We start from the raw sequence: 16,243 nt of genomic DNA, 5'->3' as shown, positions 1-16,243 counted from the left end.
CCCTCGCCTGTCTCTCTTGTGAATTGTTGCGTAGCTGTAGATGCAGTCGTGGGATTCAATGAGTGGCTTCAATTAGATTTTAAAGCACAACCTATTTTTTTGCTTTTGAAACACAACTCATTGTTTGCTTTTGCCAACAGCTACAACTCCATACGCAAGAGAGATAGACCGGGGGTTTGAACCAGAGTAAACAAAAATAGAATATGAATTGTTTTAGCTAGCAATTTGGATACAAAGAATTATGTCAAAAATAAAATGTCTATATTGCCCTTCAATTTAACATTTGTTTCGACGAAATAGGTGAAAATGACAATTTTCATTTAACAAAGTGAGACAAAATCAAATTTAAACGGTAAAAAGTGAGACTAATGGCAGTTTTTGAAACCGCCAATTCTTCTTTATTTGCTGCCTTCAATGGACGATTTAACTTTCCAACTTTAAAAAACGTTCATGTCAGTAAATAACTGACTTTCTCTTTTTCCCATTTAAAGCGATCTCATGACTTTCCTTCTTGGGACATCCGATCAAATGGGATCCCATGACTCCCAAACTGCACCTTCACACGTTTGCCATTTTCTATATTTTACCACATTTATGTTTCCTGCAAGCAACATTTTCATCTTTCGGAAATAACAGTCTCCCAATCTCTCATATTAAAAGAGAAATTACTCTACATGATTACATACATGTATACAGCTTGTGTTTGTCTCAAAAACTGACAATCCGTTTTTTATGTCGATATCGTTGCAGTTTACAAATTATATCGACGATATTAGTAACGTTGTTAATGATAACATAAGTGACTCGATTACTGTTTTACCGACAAAACTCCGATAGACCCACACCAATTTATTGCAAATTTATGCAGTGACAGGGATGCATCCTATTTTTTTTGTCTGAAACACTCTTTAACTCCTTGTCCCAAAAAGGCGACAAACAGAAACTTGCTAATCATGCTTTCAGATATTTTCATTTCCTCTCTCATTCATTTGGGTTTGGCATTTGCATTGCCTGTCATGGACTGCAACTTCACAACCACCAAAAGCTGCCAACCTTCCTTCCTTTAATTCTCTTCCTCCTCCTCCAACGGTTACCTTCCCCTTCCTCCCATTCAATGTCCCTCTAACGGCTCTCTCTCCCTCTCTCTCTCTAACCCTCCATTTTCTCTCGTTTTATTTCCATTCCTATCTGATTTTCCACCACTACTTCTGTGCATCAGTGCATGCTCTCTCGCTAGAACTTTCACTCCAAAGTGCTTTAGAGAGAGAAAAAGCTTGAATCTTTGGGAATTTAGAGAAAACCCCAGATGGATCTCACTTCCTTCTTGACGTCCTTGGGGACTGACTTCCTCATATTTGTGGCTCTGATGTTTTTGTTCGCATGGCTTTCGAGAAAGCCTGGAAACACTGTGATTTACTATCCGAATCGGATCTTGAGAGGGTTGGATCCATGGGAGGGCGGGTCCATGACGCGGAACCCGTTTGCTTGGATCAAGGAGGCTCTGTCTTCCACTGAGCAGGAAGTTATATCCATGTCAGGGGTCGACACTGCTGTGTACTTCGTGTTCTTGAGCACTGGTTTGTTTGTCTCGCTGTCCTTTTAGCCTTTTGACCGTTCTCGAATTTACTTTTTGGCATTTTTGTCTCTTTTGTTGTTTACCATGTTACTGTTTCTGGGGTTTGTTCTGTTTGCTGAAAAGTTTGAAACTGGTTGAGCTTTGTTGTTGTTTTTGCTGGATGGTCTGATTTGGAAGTCTACTCTCAGATCTCTAAGTTTTTTACTGCTGTAAATTTGGATGGTTGGAGTTTGTTGAGATTGGATTGGAAAAGTTAATTTCTTTCGAGCTTTGAGAAGTGAAATTCTGGAGATTTTAGGATGATTTCGACGTTTCGAATAATACTTATTTGAACGAGGAGTGTGTTACCAGTTTTACTTGTTGTGATGATCTTGTTTCCTTGTTCTGGTATAACAGTATGCAATGCTTGACCTACTTTATAAAGTCAGAAAACTCGAGGTTCTAACTTTCCTATTTGATGTGGCAGTGTTGGGTATATTGGTTTTGTCTAGCCTTGTTCTGCTACCAATCCTTCTGCCAGTTGCTGCCACCGAAGTCGGGCAGAAGTTAGCCAACGCAACCATAAGCAATGGCACTTTCAGTGACCTTGACAAGTTATCCATGGGACATCTCAAGGTAAGCTGTGAAACACTTTCATGAAATGTCTTGGTTTTGTTCTTTTTTTCCCATGGATCTGTGGCAGCCGCGGTTTTTCGTATAATCCTCTCAATTGAATTGTCTTCTGAGTGCTGAGTGCTGATTGCGTTTGTGTTTTCTTTCTGTATGTACAGCTGAAGAGTCCTAGGTTGTGGGCATTTCTCTTCGGTGTCTACTGGGTTTCTTTCGTCACATATTTCTTGCTGTGGAAGGCATATAAACATGTCTCCGACCTGAGAGCCACTGCTTTAATGTCTCCTCAAGCGAAGCCTGAACAATTTGCCATTCTTGTCAGAGACATACCTAACTCCCGCGAAGGTCAAATTAGGAAGGAACAGGTCGATTCTTATTTTAAGACCGTCTACCCTGATACATTTTACAGATCATTGGTTGTCACAGACAACAAAGAGGTACGGTTGTGTTTTCGCCCATTTCTCCTCATTTTGTGCCTTTGCTAACTGTTAACGTATAGAGGGAATCGTTGTTTAGGTAATGTGACTGTTTGACGGCGTGTTTCTTTTCTTATAGGTGGACAAAATTTGGGAAGAGTTAGAAGGGTTTAAGAAGAAGCTTGTACGCGCTGAAGCAGTCTATGCATTATCGAAGAAAACTGGCAACTCAGAAGGAATAAGACCCACTAACAAAACCGGTTTCCTTGGTCTTTGTGGGGCAAAAGTAGACAGTATTGAGTACTACACCGAGAAGATTAATGAATTAACCCCGAAACTGGAGGCTGAACAGAAAGCCACTCTCAGAGAGAAGCAGCAAAATGCCGCTCTCGTTTTTTTCACCAGTAGGGTGACTGCAGCTGCTGCAGCTCAGAGTCTACATGCCCAACTTGTTGACACATGGACAGTGATCGATGCTCCTGAGCCTCGTCAAGTACTTTGGCCTAATCTCAAAATCAAGTTTTTTCAGAGACAGGTGCGGCAGTATGTTGTGTATATCATTGTGGCTCTGACCGTAGTGTTTTATATGATTCCAATTGCTGCTATCTCTGCTTTCACAACTCTGGACAATCTGAAGAAACTTCTTCCATTTCTAAAGCCAATTTTGAAGCAAGAAGCGATTACGACAGTGCTGGAGGCTTATCTACCTCAAATTGCACTCATAGTCTTTCTAGCTCTGTTGCCAAAGTTCCTTCTGTTTTTGTCCAAGGCCGAGGGAATTCCTTCCCAGAGCCATGCAATAAGGGCTGCTTCCGGGAAATACTTCTACTTCACTATCTTCAATGTTTTTCTTGGAATTACGGTAGGTGGAACCTTATTCAGTACATTCAAGACCATCGAGAAGGATCCTAACTCTCTTGTTGACATACTCGCAAGTAGCCTCCCCTCCAATGCAACTTACTTCCTCACCTTTGTGGCCCTAAAGTAAGTAACAGTTTGCGTCTTCTAGCTCTTCGTTTCCTATCAAGAACCGAAACAAGTTTGCAAAATACTTTACCGTTTGTCCACACCATCTAAATCATGTCTTTACTATTGAACTGATTTTTGTGATACACGTTGATGACAGGTTTTTCGTTGGATATGGTCTTGAACTGTCCCGACTAGTTCCTCTGATCATTTTCCATATAAAGAGGAAGTACCTTTGTAAGACCGAAGCTGAGGTGAAAGCAGCTTGGCTTCCCAGTGATCTTGGATACGGGACTAGAGTACCTAATGATCTGCTCGTCATTACGATTGTCCTCTGCTACTCTGTCATTGCTCCACTGATTCTTCCATTTGGTGTACTGTACTTTGGCCTTGGATGGCTTATCCTTCGAAATCAGGTATCCTCCAGTCTTTTTCGAGCCTGCCAGTTTCTGGTCGAAAAACTTTACCGACTCAAAGTAAGCATATGCGACCGAAAACTAAAGCTTTTGTTGTTTCATTGAGCAGGCACTCAAAGTTTATATTCCAGCGTACGAAAGCTATGGAAGGATGTGGCCGCACATGCAAATACGAATCATTGCATCTCTGATATTGTACCAAGTTACCATGTTTGGTTACTTTGGGGTGAAGAGATTCTACTACGCACCATTCTTAATTCCACTTCCTATCATGTCCTTGATTTTTAGTTTCATCTGCAGCAAGAAATTCTACCGGTTTTTCCAACACACCGCGCTTGAAGTAGCTGCACACGAACTCAAGGAAATTCCAAACATGGAGCAAGTTTACAGAGCTTTCATCCCGCCAAGCCTGAGCTCCGAGAAGATAGACGATGATCAATATGAAGATGCTCAATCTAGTGTTTCGAGAACAGCCTCGTTCGCCTAGTGTGTGACAGTCTTGTGCAGTTAGAAGTAATTTAGTTTGGGTTTGGAGTGTCATCTGTTTATATAACATGTGATTAGGAACATTGCAGATCTGTATGCACTGCAGATGATCCATCTCGTCCTTTGGATTTCATGAATTAATCTGTTAAATTGTTGTTTCCTATTTATTTACCACTCTGCAAACTATGCTCTTTCTTGTTTATTAATGCAATGTTGCTTCCAATTGATTTACTTTTTATTTATCTACCTCGTGTTACTCTTTCTCTCCGATTTAACGATTCTCCTCCTCTTCTATCGCTTCCTTTTTCGCATCTCTTTTCAACCCAAAATCCCAAAATCCCAAAATTTCCTACTCTCACTACAACTTAATTGTTTTCATTAAGTCATTAGAAAGGCATAAAATTTAGTGGAAGAATCGGACTCAAGTTGTTGTTTGTGTTTTCATACATTTTTCAAACAAATTTGGAGCTTTGATGTTGGCTAAAATTTAATTGAAATAAAAAAAAAAAAGTTAAATCTGATAAATAATCCCCAATTTAGAGTCCGCAGGTACCTTACTTGGTACCACATGAGGCAACAACGTACTTTAATTCTGAATTAAACGGTACGCCAAAGCAGAGCTGGTGACCCTAAAAAGTAAATCCGTGAAAGTTCACACTTGAATTGGAACTCCAATGGAGAGGATTCGCATCCCACTAACCAATTATTTGTTTTGATAGAAAATTACTGAGAAAAATAAAAAAGATAAAAAAAAAAACCCAAGGGGAGAAAACCAAATGTAATTTGAAAATAAAAGTAAAAGCAAGGAGGACTCAGAAAATTGCTCTCCTCCAAGTTCATAACTTCGTAGTTCTCAGTTGGCGCCTCAGACCAAAAACCCCAAAACCCTCCCATGAAACATTTCAAATCCCCTCCCTTTGTCTGAACCTCCAAAAACCCACCTGAAACCCTCCGCCAACTAATCAATGCCGCCCCCAGCTTCGGCGACGCCGCCGGAGACGGTGCTCCACAACCGCTTCTTAGGGTTCCTCATATGGCAATCCATCCCCTCCACCGTCATCTTCTTCCTCTTCAAAATCCTCTCATCAGCCGTCTCCTCCGCTTCCCCCTCCTCCGCCAAGCCCCCATTCACATTCCCCTTCGCCCCATCGATCTTCGCCCTTTTTACGTTTTTTACCTTCCACCTGTCCCAGCTCCTCTTCTCCTTCGCACTCTCCCTCGTGTCCTCGCCCCACCCCCACCGCCCCGCCTCTCTTCTCCAGCTCGTTCTCGGGCTCGTTCGCTTCCTTTTTGTACCGGGCGGCTCCGATTCGTCGGAGACGGCCGATTCCCGTGCCCGGGCTAAGCTTTCGGTGGGTTTCCTGATGTTTTTGGGCGCGGCGGCGGTGTCGGGGTTTGTTTCGGTGGCGTCGTTGTGTGGGGGGTTTGGCGATGGGGTTTCTGCGATTGGGAGAGTGGGGTTTAGGGGTTTTGTGATGGGTTTGCTTTATGGGCTGTACTATGTGTATAATCGCAGGTGGGTCTTGGAGTTTCCCATTATTCAGGTCAGTTTTTGGCTACCTTTATACAAAGTTTGAATCTTTCTCTGTGTAATTTGATGTTACTTGATGTGTACTGTGTTAGCAAAAGAGAAATGCATTGCTGAAATATGTAGGAGCCTACAAATGAAGGAAACCCCTAGTCAATTGATTGAAAATACAGTTTTTGCTTTTACGCACTAGTGTTCAATCATATTTCGATAGATTATGTTCTACCCTAGACATCTAGGCTGGTTATGGTAGTCAGATGTTTCTGAAATGCAGAGCTCAAAGGTGGTGAAAAGAAAAGAAAAAGAAACTATCGAAGTTTTCCTATAAGTTTTAAATCGTGTCACTAGCGTTGTTGAAGTATGATGAATCCCTGTCTGTCATTGTGTCCTCGGAGCTCTCTGGTTTTTAAATTTATAGTGTGTATGGTGTGAGCAGGGCGTGTGTACGTGTGTGTATAGAATTCTTCTTTTTTGTTTAGGAGATCCGATCACCACGGTGGGTTAATTGTTCATCATAATTCTTGTTATCTTGAATCAGGGTCCTGGCCTAATTCTCTCTACTTCTTTTTTGCTGGTTTGCAATACATTGCTTGTGTAAGAAATTGTTGGCCTTGTTTGGATATTCTCATGTTGCCTTTTGCTTTCTGCTTACACAAATCATGGCTCTGACTCTGACTCTAATTGTTTATGTCAACAGCGTCCTCCTTTTTTCAGCTTCAAAATGGGGCTTCCTTCAGCTATCACACGATCCTTGCAGCTTTCCTTTGTTGCGTACCTGTTTTCAGCTGCACTGCTAGTGTTTCTGCCCCACCACATTCAGAACCAGACTACAACTGGAAAGTTTATTGCCAAGCAGATCAGGTTCTACATTGGGAGTTTCTTAGTGTTTCTCTGCTGGGAACTAAGTCACCATTTACATCGGGTTGGTTCTTTAAACATATTAACATGGTTGTTAATTTTCATTTTTGTTAACACTACTGCATGTTGTTGAAAGAAGCATTGCATTAGCAGATCAACTAAAATACCTATTTTTTTTTTTTTTTTTTTGAGAAGAAACAATTTTATTAAAGAATAGAGAAAAACACAGAAGTGGATAAGAAGTCCACCAACAAATTAGAAAGGAAAATCCTAATAATAGGAATTGGCTACATTAGCCAATTCTAGACCAAGCTCACTTAACTGCTGCTAACAAATCCCACAGTATTTGAGATAGAGAGCAATTATTAAACTCTTTAGTAACCGAAGCCCAAAAAGATGCCCAATATTTAACTCTCCCCCAAAGTACTTCTGCCCCCACTCCAGTATAGTCTTCAAAAATCCTTTTGTTGCGTTCCAGCCATATATTCCAGAAAATTGCCGATACCAGGCAACCCCACAAAGCTTTGGATTTTTTCCCTTTTCCAAGTGCCTTGAAATTGGTGCTTAGTAGCTCAAAACACCCTTTAGGAATGACCCAACTTACTTTAACCTCCTGAAACAGTTTCCACCACAGTTGTATCGAGTAGGAGCAATGAAGAAAGATGTGATTTACACTCTCCTCCTTAGCTTTACATAAACTACACCAATGTGGGGATAAACACATCATAGGGTTTCTCCTTTGAATTTTGTCGCAAGTGTTGAGACTCCCATTGGCCACAAGCCATACAAGTATTTTAACCTTCGGAGGAACTTTTGATTTCCAAATCTGAGAGTAGGGTGGATAATAGTGCACAATCCCATTGTTGCTCAGTAATGACCGATAGGATTTGCATGTGAACAAACCTGAAGTTTCTAGGTTCCACCTTCTGTTATCCATTTTTGATGGAGACAAGCGAACCACTTCCACTTTCTGTAATAAGCTGGCCGCCTCTTCTATCTCCATCTCATTCAGATTTCTCCTAAAATCAAAGTTCCAACTCAAGGAACTTGACGAAGCTTCCACAAAGCTAGATATGTTATGATTATGCTTCCTCGATAATAAGAATAATCTGGGGAATTGCTCCTTCAGCGGTCCCCCTACTAACCACCCATCCTCCCAAAACCTAACCCTCTCTCCATTGCCCACCTCAAACTTGCAACAACTAAGAAACTGATGAGCACCACTCGAAATGTCTTTCCATGGGCTACGACTTGAAACCCTCCTTGGAGGAAGTACATTCCATCCATTAACTTGTAGCCCATACTTGCTTCTTATCACCTTGTCCCATAAGGAATGAGACTCCCTTGGGAATCTCCACAACCACTTAGCCAATAGTGCTTCGTTCTGATTCCTCAAATTCCCCACCCCTAGACCTCCTTCCTCCTTGTTTTTAGTAACTAACTCCCATTTGACCAAATGGGTTTTCTTACCTTCCTCCACGCCTTCCCAGAGAAACCCTTTCATTAATTTTTGTAGACGTCTTCTTACCCCACAGGGAATTTTGAACAATGACATATAGTAAATCGGCAAGCTTCCCAAGACTGATTGAATTAGAGTTAATCTACCTCCTCTGGATAGGAAAGCCTTCTTCCAACTTTGAAGTCTTCTTTCCATTGTTTCTACCACTGGATCCCAAAACCTTATAGCTTTTGGCCTTCCCCCAAGGTGAAGTCCCAGATACTTTATAGGCCAACATCCTACCTCGCAACCCCAAGAATCTGCCATCCTGTTTAATTTCTCACTTTCTGAATTTATTCCTGCCAAAAAGCACTTCGCTTTGTTGATTTTCAGTCCTGTGACCGAACAGAATAAGTTGAGCACTTGTAATAGGTTGTTCCAAACTTCCTCATCTTCCGTCAAAAAGAATATGGTGTCGTCTGCTAATTGAAGATGAGAGATCTCCACCTTTTCTTGCCCGATACACAAACCTTTGATGAGATCATTTTCTTGAGCCTTCTCTATTAACCTGCTCAAAACATCGACTACTAAGGTGAAGAGAAAGGGTGATAGTGGGTCACCTTGTCTTAGTCCTCTTGAAGCTTGAAATTTTCCCCTGGGCCTCCCATTGATCAAAACAGAAAAATTTGCAGAGCATAAACATCCTTGCATCCATTTCCTCCATCTATTGCCAAAACCTTTTCTTTGTAGTACTTCTTCCAGAAATCTCCATTCAACATGATCATACGCTTTTTCAAAGTCGATCTTGAGCACCAATCCCTTCTCTTTTTTCTGCCTTATCTCTTCTACCACTTCATTTGCAATGAGGACTGCATCCAAAATTTGTCGATCCTTAACAAACGCCCCCTGATGTGGGGAGACAGTGGTAACCAAAACCTCCTTCAATCTTGAAGCCAGTGTTTTCGCTATGATTTTATACAATCCAGTTACTAAGCTGATGGGCCTATAGTCCGTCACCTTCAAAGAATCTGACTTCTTTGGGATTAGGCAAATGAATGTTTCGTTCGTCACTGCATTTATTATCCCTTTCTCAAAGAATTCCTCCATGATCTTCATTATATCTTCCTTCAAAATATCCCAGCAATGTTGGAACATTTGCATAGAGAAGCCATCTGGTCCTGGTGACTTGTCCTTTCCACAATCGAAAACTGCTCTTTGAACTTCTGCTTCCTCAAAAGGCCTCTCAAGCCAAATTGCCTCAAGGGCGCTTATTGGGGCCCAATTTATACCTTCTAAACCACAACATGCCTCGTCGTTACTGCTAAATAAGGATTTGAAAAAATTTACAATATGCTCTTCAATCTCCTTTGCATCCTCTATTAATCCCCCTCCAATCGGCTCCAACCTTTCAATATAGTTTCTCTTCCTTCTTCCATTTGCAACTCGATGGAAGAATCTTGTATTACCGTCCCCTTCCTTTGCCCATTCCACTTTGCTTCTCTGCCTCCATTTCACTTCTTCTTTAAAAGCCAAGTCTCCCACCAGGTTTTGGAGTTCTTCCCTTTTACTTCTAGCTTCAAAATCTAAGCCTTCCGTCCCCTCTCTCTTATCCAACTCCTCTATGTTTGCTTCCGCTTCTTTCAAGACTTTTTCGATTTCGCCGAAACTCTCCTTACTCCAGCTTTGCACCTTTTTTTCATGGCTTTTAACTTGATCATAAATTTATAACCCTCCCACCCCTCCACTTGCTCCGATTGCCACCATTCCTTGAATTTGTTCCTGAATTCTGGATCTTGGAGCCACATGTTTTCAAATCTGAAAGGACATGGCCCCCATTTCACTTTGTTGGTGTCTAGCTGGATTGGACAATGATCGGAAATGACCCTTGCCAAGGCCGTTTGTCTAGCCTCAGGAAAGATATCTTCGCAACCTGTAGAGCATAAAAATCTGTCTAATCTTCGACACACAGGTTCTTCTCTGAGATTTGACCAAGTGAACTGTGCATTGAGTAGATCCAAATCCTTGAGTTCTGTCTCTCGAATGAAATCATTAAAATTCCTCATGCTTTTGGTCAGCCTCCCCCCGTTTGATTTCTCATTTATAAATCTAACCACGTTAAAATCTCCTCCTATACACCATCTTGTTCCACACATACCATAAAGTCCCGCCAATTCTTCCCAAAACTCCCTCCGCTCTCTATTTTTACATGGACCATAGACTCCGGATAGCCACCACTCCATCCCATTGGGAGCCTTAATTTTTATTGATGCAGAGAAAACACCGACCAAAGATTCGGTTACAGAAATGTGTTTTGTGTTCCAAATTACAGCTATGCCCCCTGAGCTTCCTTGAGCAGGGACAAAAATCCACTCTTTATATCTGCTTCCCCACACGCTAGCCACAAGACTTCTATCAATCACTGATTTCTTAGTTTCTTGTAGTATGATGATGTCCGGCTGTAACCGTTGGAATTGTTTTTTCAATGTTAGCCTCTTCCGTGTACTTCCCAATCCTCTAACATTCCAACTAATTATCTTCATTAACACTACTAGTGCCCCTGTGAAGTTTGTTTTCTCCCTTACAACCACCCTCTCCCTTGCCTCTTCTGACTTTCCCATTCTTCGTTTCTTGGAATAGAGACCTTTTCAACGGAAACAAGGAGACCTTCATTTTAGACAAAATTTTGGAACTTAGATGTTTGGCCTCACGATTGGCTGATGCTCCTGCCAATTTTTTCCTTCTACTGTACTTTAATAATTTCTTGTTTTTTCCTATTTCCTCAGTAACAGACTGCTCCTCGTGATTGGTTGCCTCCTCCAACTTTGTCACTGCTTCCAAATTTGAATCAATGAAGAGGTTGTGGAGGTCCTCACAGGATAATTCAAAATCGTCAGATATTTCTTTTTCCTCTTGAGAGTAAGCATCCTCCTCCCCATCAGCGACAGAAGATTGAGCGAAGAAATCTTCGTCGTCACTGTCTAACAATTGAACCGAATCCATGCCAAAATCCTCCAACCTTCTCCACCATTGATTTGCTGAATTCTTCTCACTCGACCCGCCCGGTGATCGGACAATGTTATCATCGGCCTCACACTCCAGGTCTTCCTCTGATTCACTAGCTGAATCGGTGAATGTGAGGTTAGAAGACAAGGCTTCCATCGGAATAGGCCATTCTAGATGATTCTGACAAGAGCCAAAATCATGTGGTAGAAGAAGCTTTAGCCTCTTTCCGCCCCTGTCGTGTTGTCCAAATCTCCCAAAGAAACTCGAACTTATGCTCCAGGAAGGTCTGATTGGAGCGGCTGCTGCGTAGAACTCCATGGCCCGAAGTTGTTGGGGATCGCCCAAAGCCATATACTGTGGCGCAGTATTCCTTATAGTTGGCAGCCTTAGATCCGCAAGCGGGTTCGAAAACGTTAAAGACTTACACAGAAAGACCATTTCGGATTGATGATGAGATCTCAGCCCGTGAGTAGTTAGGGTGATTGGGCCACCGCCAGACCCATTCCAATGTAGGTCGAAGCCCACCGAATTACCATTTATAATTGTAAATAAATGTTTGGCAGCCATACCCACTTCTTTTCATCAATAGTACATATGAACTTATCTTTATGATTATTTGAATTAGTGCCTGGTATGTGGAACTTTGTGAATGTTTTGTAACCCCTTCAAGTGCTCTTCATTGGTTCCCCTCCCCGTACAGTTATAAGAGTGAATGTAACATAGAAGTAACAGAAGTCATGAGTGGAATAAACTAGAGCCTCATGCAGCGTAGACCTGCTCAATGATGCAGAATATTTTTTCCAAATGTTAGAACCAGTCGCAGAAGCTTCGTATACAATTTATACCTAATAGCTAGATTGAGTATTTATTGCTAGTAGCATTTGATGGAATTTAATACAACTTAGCTACTTTTTCTTTTTCTTTTTTTTGGATGTGAACTTAACTGCTTAATGACACTAGAAAACTTACAACTTGGTCATATACCATGCTATATGGCATACTTATAAACCACACAGTTTGATCTCTTGTTAAAGAATCTGAACACTTGGTGCTATTTGTTTGCTATAACAAATTTCTGGATCAATTGAGTCAGTTTTCATGTTCATATTCTATGCCCCTTCCTTTTATAGTTAACCATCTAATTTGAAATCTGTATTGTTTGAAATTGTGTTGTAATGTAGGTGCTTCACACAAAGAGATTCGTATTTGCGCCACCTAAAGGATCAGCAGCAGCAGAAACAAATCCAAGTGAGATTCTCCTTGCAGCTCTGGAGGAGAGCAGTCCTAATTCTCTTCTTCAGTATCTTGCATATCTTGATCTCTGTATGGTATGCGAGAATAATGTGGATGCTTGGAGAAGAGCTGCATTTTTTGAGGAAACTGGTGAAACGTACAAAAGAGTTATATCTGTATGCTTGCGGCCTCTGGAGCAGCTTGCATCAAAGCTAGGTGAAGGCTTGGAAAGTTCCATTGAAAACGGCTCCCAAATATCCAAGCAGTTACTGTCCCCAACTGACAACCGACTAGACTCAAAATACTCTGAAGCTTTGAATAACTTCCAGGTAAACAGATCAATTCGTAACCATACTCGTGGATATATCTTACCAGTCTGTGTGTGTCTTACTACTTCGTTTAGACGAACTGTGAACTAACATATCATCTATGGAGTAATAACTAATAACTTTACACATCTTTTATGACAAGACATTACACGAGTGAATGCTGAGCTTCACAATCTACTTGTTGATATGTTGGCTGAATAAATATTCTGGTTCTCGGAGGGCTGAAATTTTGGAGGATTGAATAATATTAATCTGCCATTCTCCACTAGTACTTCTATATGAAATTCTAACAATTCATTTTAGTATTGTTCTCTGGTTATGGACCAGGGCAATAGCTCTTAGATTGATACAGTGGACTTTGTCGCCTAAAAAGCCTAATATATATATATATATATATTTTTTTTTAATGCAGCTATATGCATGGTGTGCGTGGACAGCTGCGTCACTGACTGCATGCTCACACAAAGAGGACAGATATGGGGTTGCCCAGATCTCTGGTAGTAATGCTGCTGTAATGTCCACACTGATTTCTTGCCTTCTTGCGGTTGAAACATACATGGGGAAGAAGACCACTTTGCAGTCTGCTAATCAGTTCATGGGGTCAACTGGTTTTAAATTGAGAAACTCGAGCATGGCTAATACTGGCACGAGTAAAAAGAGAGCCGGCCCGCTTCATTCAAAAGCATATGCTGTTGCTGATGTTCTGAGGAACTCGATCTACCAGATTGTGTCTGCTTTCCATGATCAGATGGCAAGCAGTGCTAAAAAGGGCTTTCTTGAGAAGGATTGGATCGTTAACAGCAAGCCTCCTTTCGGACCACGGGAACTTCTTGTGCAGAAACTGCGTCTATTCCTTGACTTCCGAGCCAGCTAAGTTCTTGTTAAGTTTTCTGGGATTCAAGCCTCTTCCTTTAATCATTGGACTTGCTTGCGGCATGCATACAAAGAGCTGGTTTTGTTTCTTAACCCTAAAAAAGACTGGTGGATGGGATGAGCTGAAGGACATAATCCCCATTTATTACAAAGAAATATCATATTTGGATCCTATAAATTAAGTTGTATGGTTGAGAGGAAGCACTTGCATCGACTGTTTTACCGAAATCAAAAGTTTCCGGTTTACTTCGTGTTGCCGCGTATTAAACTCTGCTAGTTGGATTAAATTGGATTAAGTTGGTAGGAAATAAAAAATATTTCCCCTGTTTACTTAGTTCTGCTTAATATACAGTGCAAGTTGGATTAAGTTTGGTTAAGAAATTAGGGTATGGCCTGGATCAAATTAGTCATGCTTTACTCAAACTATTGCTAACATGTCAACTAAAATTTTTGTATTTCCGGTCCTCTTTGCTGGGATGATGATTACAGCAAATAAAAAGTTGGCAAAAAGAAACGACTTTTTGCTTTCTTATTTTGTTTTATTGTTTATTTTTTTAGTACATCGATATTTTTATATTAAAAGGAAAGAAAGTTCGGCTAACTCATACAATGAGCAGCCTAATTTGGTATCGAATTCATCATTCACAAGATTCAAATCTAAGACATCTTACTACCAAGTGAAGAAGAATACTACTAGATCATAGTACTAAGTCACTTTTATTTTGTTTGTTTGGCTTAATTATTAGTAGCAAGTTCAATAGCAGTAACTAAAGCCATCTCCAGCCGATGGCTCATTTTAGTTCACTGGTCTTCAAAGAAATTAATATTTTAATGAACAATGCATGTCTATATTTGCTTCCATCTCCAACCAAGGGCCATATGGCTCGTTTTAGCCTTGTCACAAAAAACCGTCTCCAACTGAGGGTCAAAGGACCAAACATAATTTATTATTTAAATTTAATGTTATTTAATGTTGTTTCATATTGTTTAATGTTGTTTCATGTTACTTAATTTAATTTAAGTTTGTATAATGGCTTAGGGAAGTTATAGAAAAAAAAATAGAATTAAAAAAAAACAATTTTAAAAATTTTTGTAAAAAATAAAAAAAAAATATATATATATTAACAATAATGGCTAGCTAACATCAGCTAGCTATTGGATTAAAAAATTTGTTTAAAAATTCATGTCGGATATAATTGACAGGATTAATAACAATGATGTCGGTTATATTCGACAACAATTCTTAAATTTCTGACTAGCTTGGGGCTGGCTAGCTGGCCAAATTGGGCCAGCCCTTTGGCCCTTTCAAATTCCGTGAGGCCCACAAACCTTTTGGCCTAGCCCTTGGTTGGAGACAGTTTTCGAGTTATTTTTTGTCCTTTGGACCCTTCAGTTCCAGATGACCTAACAATTGGGTCCACGAGTTTACAAATTTATATTCATCAAATTAGTTTTATTTTTAGAGTAAATTGTAGCAATGGTCGCTCAACTTTAATCAAATTGGAGCAATGATCCCTCAACTAAAAATTCATTACCATTGGTCCATGAACTCATCAAAATGTGTAGCTATGGTCCTTTTGGTCAACTCCATCAAAATTTTGTTAAAATGAGTTATGTTGGAATGATCATTGCTACACTTGGGGTCCCTTAACTCATCCAAACGTGTAGCTATGGTCCTTTTTGTTAATTTCGTTAGAATTTTGTCAAAATGAGTTATGTTGGAATGACCATTGCTACAATTGAGTTAAAGTTGAGGGATCATTACTCCAATTGAATTAAAGTTGAGGGATAATTTCTCTAGTTAGATTAAAGTTGAGGGACAAACGGTAATGAATTTTTAGTTGAGGGACCATAGCTGCACGTTTTGATGAGTTGAGGGACCAATGGTAATAAATTTTTAATTGAGAGAATATTGCTCCAATTGAGTTGAAGTTAAGAGACCATTACTACAATTTACTCTATTTTTTAAAGATTCAAATTAGTGTTTATGTATTTAAACTCCAAAAAAAATTAATAGTGGAATAAATACGAGGTAGAAGAGTGCGTCATGACTTTATACTGGTACAAGAACAATTTCTATTTTTGTTATTTGGGATTAGTCATATGATAGATCATTGCTAGTGAATCTCATAACGGTGATCAATGAGAGGTTGAAATGCTTCTGTAAACCTTCTCGATCTCCACAAGAATGAAGTAACGTGGCGAATCTAATAGATCATAGCTAGATATCAAACTCATCATCTTTATATGAGATAATGAGAGCTTAACTTGGCACTTCCATTTTAAAGTTAAAAAAGATATCATTAAATTGTAATTGTAGCGATTTATTTACGACGAGCTATAGGTGAACATAAATACTACATGTAACGTCATAGCTGTCTCTAGTCATCTATTGCTACAAACTTAGACTTTTTGTGGATGAGGCTTTTTGTAAATCAACTTTTGATTCCTAAATTAAATTATTGGTAACATTTTATCCTCTTGATGATTATAAAATTGCACTTACATTTTT

The 16,243-nt window shown here is 40.0% G+C and overlaps 2 protein-coding genes across 2 annotated transcripts; both read left to right on the top strand.

Annotated features, from left to right (window-relative positions):
- Window positions 1–880: 880 nt before the first annotated feature.
- On the top strand, window positions 881–4,696 carry LOC103435180 (CSC1-like protein ERD4). Its single transcript, XM_008373577.3, has 6 exons — window positions 881–1,577; window positions 2,043–2,191; window positions 2,347–2,622; window positions 2,741–3,585; window positions 3,728–3,983; window positions 4,093–4,696. The coding sequence occupies exons 1-6, from the start codon at window positions 1,307–1,309 to the stop codon at window positions 4,468–4,470; spliced, it is 2,175 nt and encodes a 724-aa protein (XP_008371799.1). The 5' UTR covers window positions 881–1,306; the 3' UTR covers window positions 4,471–4,696.
- A 550-nt stretch (window positions 4,697–5,246) lies between these two features.
- On the top strand, window positions 5,247–13,980 carry LOC103435204 (uncharacterized). Its single transcript, XM_029103066.2, has 4 exons — window positions 5,247–6,013; window positions 6,695–6,919; window positions 12,478–12,858; window positions 13,271–13,980. The coding sequence occupies exons 1-4, from the start codon at window positions 5,435–5,437 to the stop codon at window positions 13,730–13,732; spliced, it is 1,647 nt and encodes a 548-aa protein (XP_028958899.1). The 5' UTR covers window positions 5,247–5,434; the 3' UTR covers window positions 13,733–13,980.
- Window positions 13,981–16,243: the final 2,263 nt, after the last annotated feature.

Source organism: Malus domestica, chromosome 05, assembly GCF_042453785.1.
Source record: "Malus domestica chromosome 05, GDT2T_hap1".
Classification (NCBI taxonomy): Eukaryota; Viridiplantae; Streptophyta; class Magnoliopsida; order Rosales; family Rosaceae; genus Malus; species Malus domestica.
This window is presented reverse-complemented; position numbering and strand designations above follow the sequence as displayed.

Coding starts and splice junctions, on each gene's coding strand:
- LOC103435180 (XM_008373577.3), top strand. CDS start 1,307: ATGGATCTCACTTCCTTCTTGACGTCCTTGGGGACTGACTTCCTCATA. Junction 1,578..2,042: donor CTTCGTGTTCTTGAGCACTG/GTTTGTTTGTCT, acceptor TTGATGTGGCAG/TGTTGGGTATATTGGTTTTG. Junction 3,984..4,092: donor GGCTTATCCTTCGAAATCAG/GTATCCTCCAGT, acceptor TTCATTGAGCAG/GCACTCAAAGTTTATATTCC.
- LOC103435204 (XM_029103066.2), top strand. CDS start 5,435: ATGCCGCCCCCAGCTTCGGCGACGCCGCCGGAGACGGTGCTCCACAAC. Junction 6,920..12,477: donor TAAGTCACCATTTACATCGG/GTTGGTTCTTTA, acceptor GTTGTAATGTAG/GTGCTTCACACAAAGAGATT. Junction 12,859..13,270: donor AAGCTTTGAATAACTTCCAG/GTAAACAGATCA, acceptor TTTTTAATGCAG/CTATATGCATGGTGTGCGTG.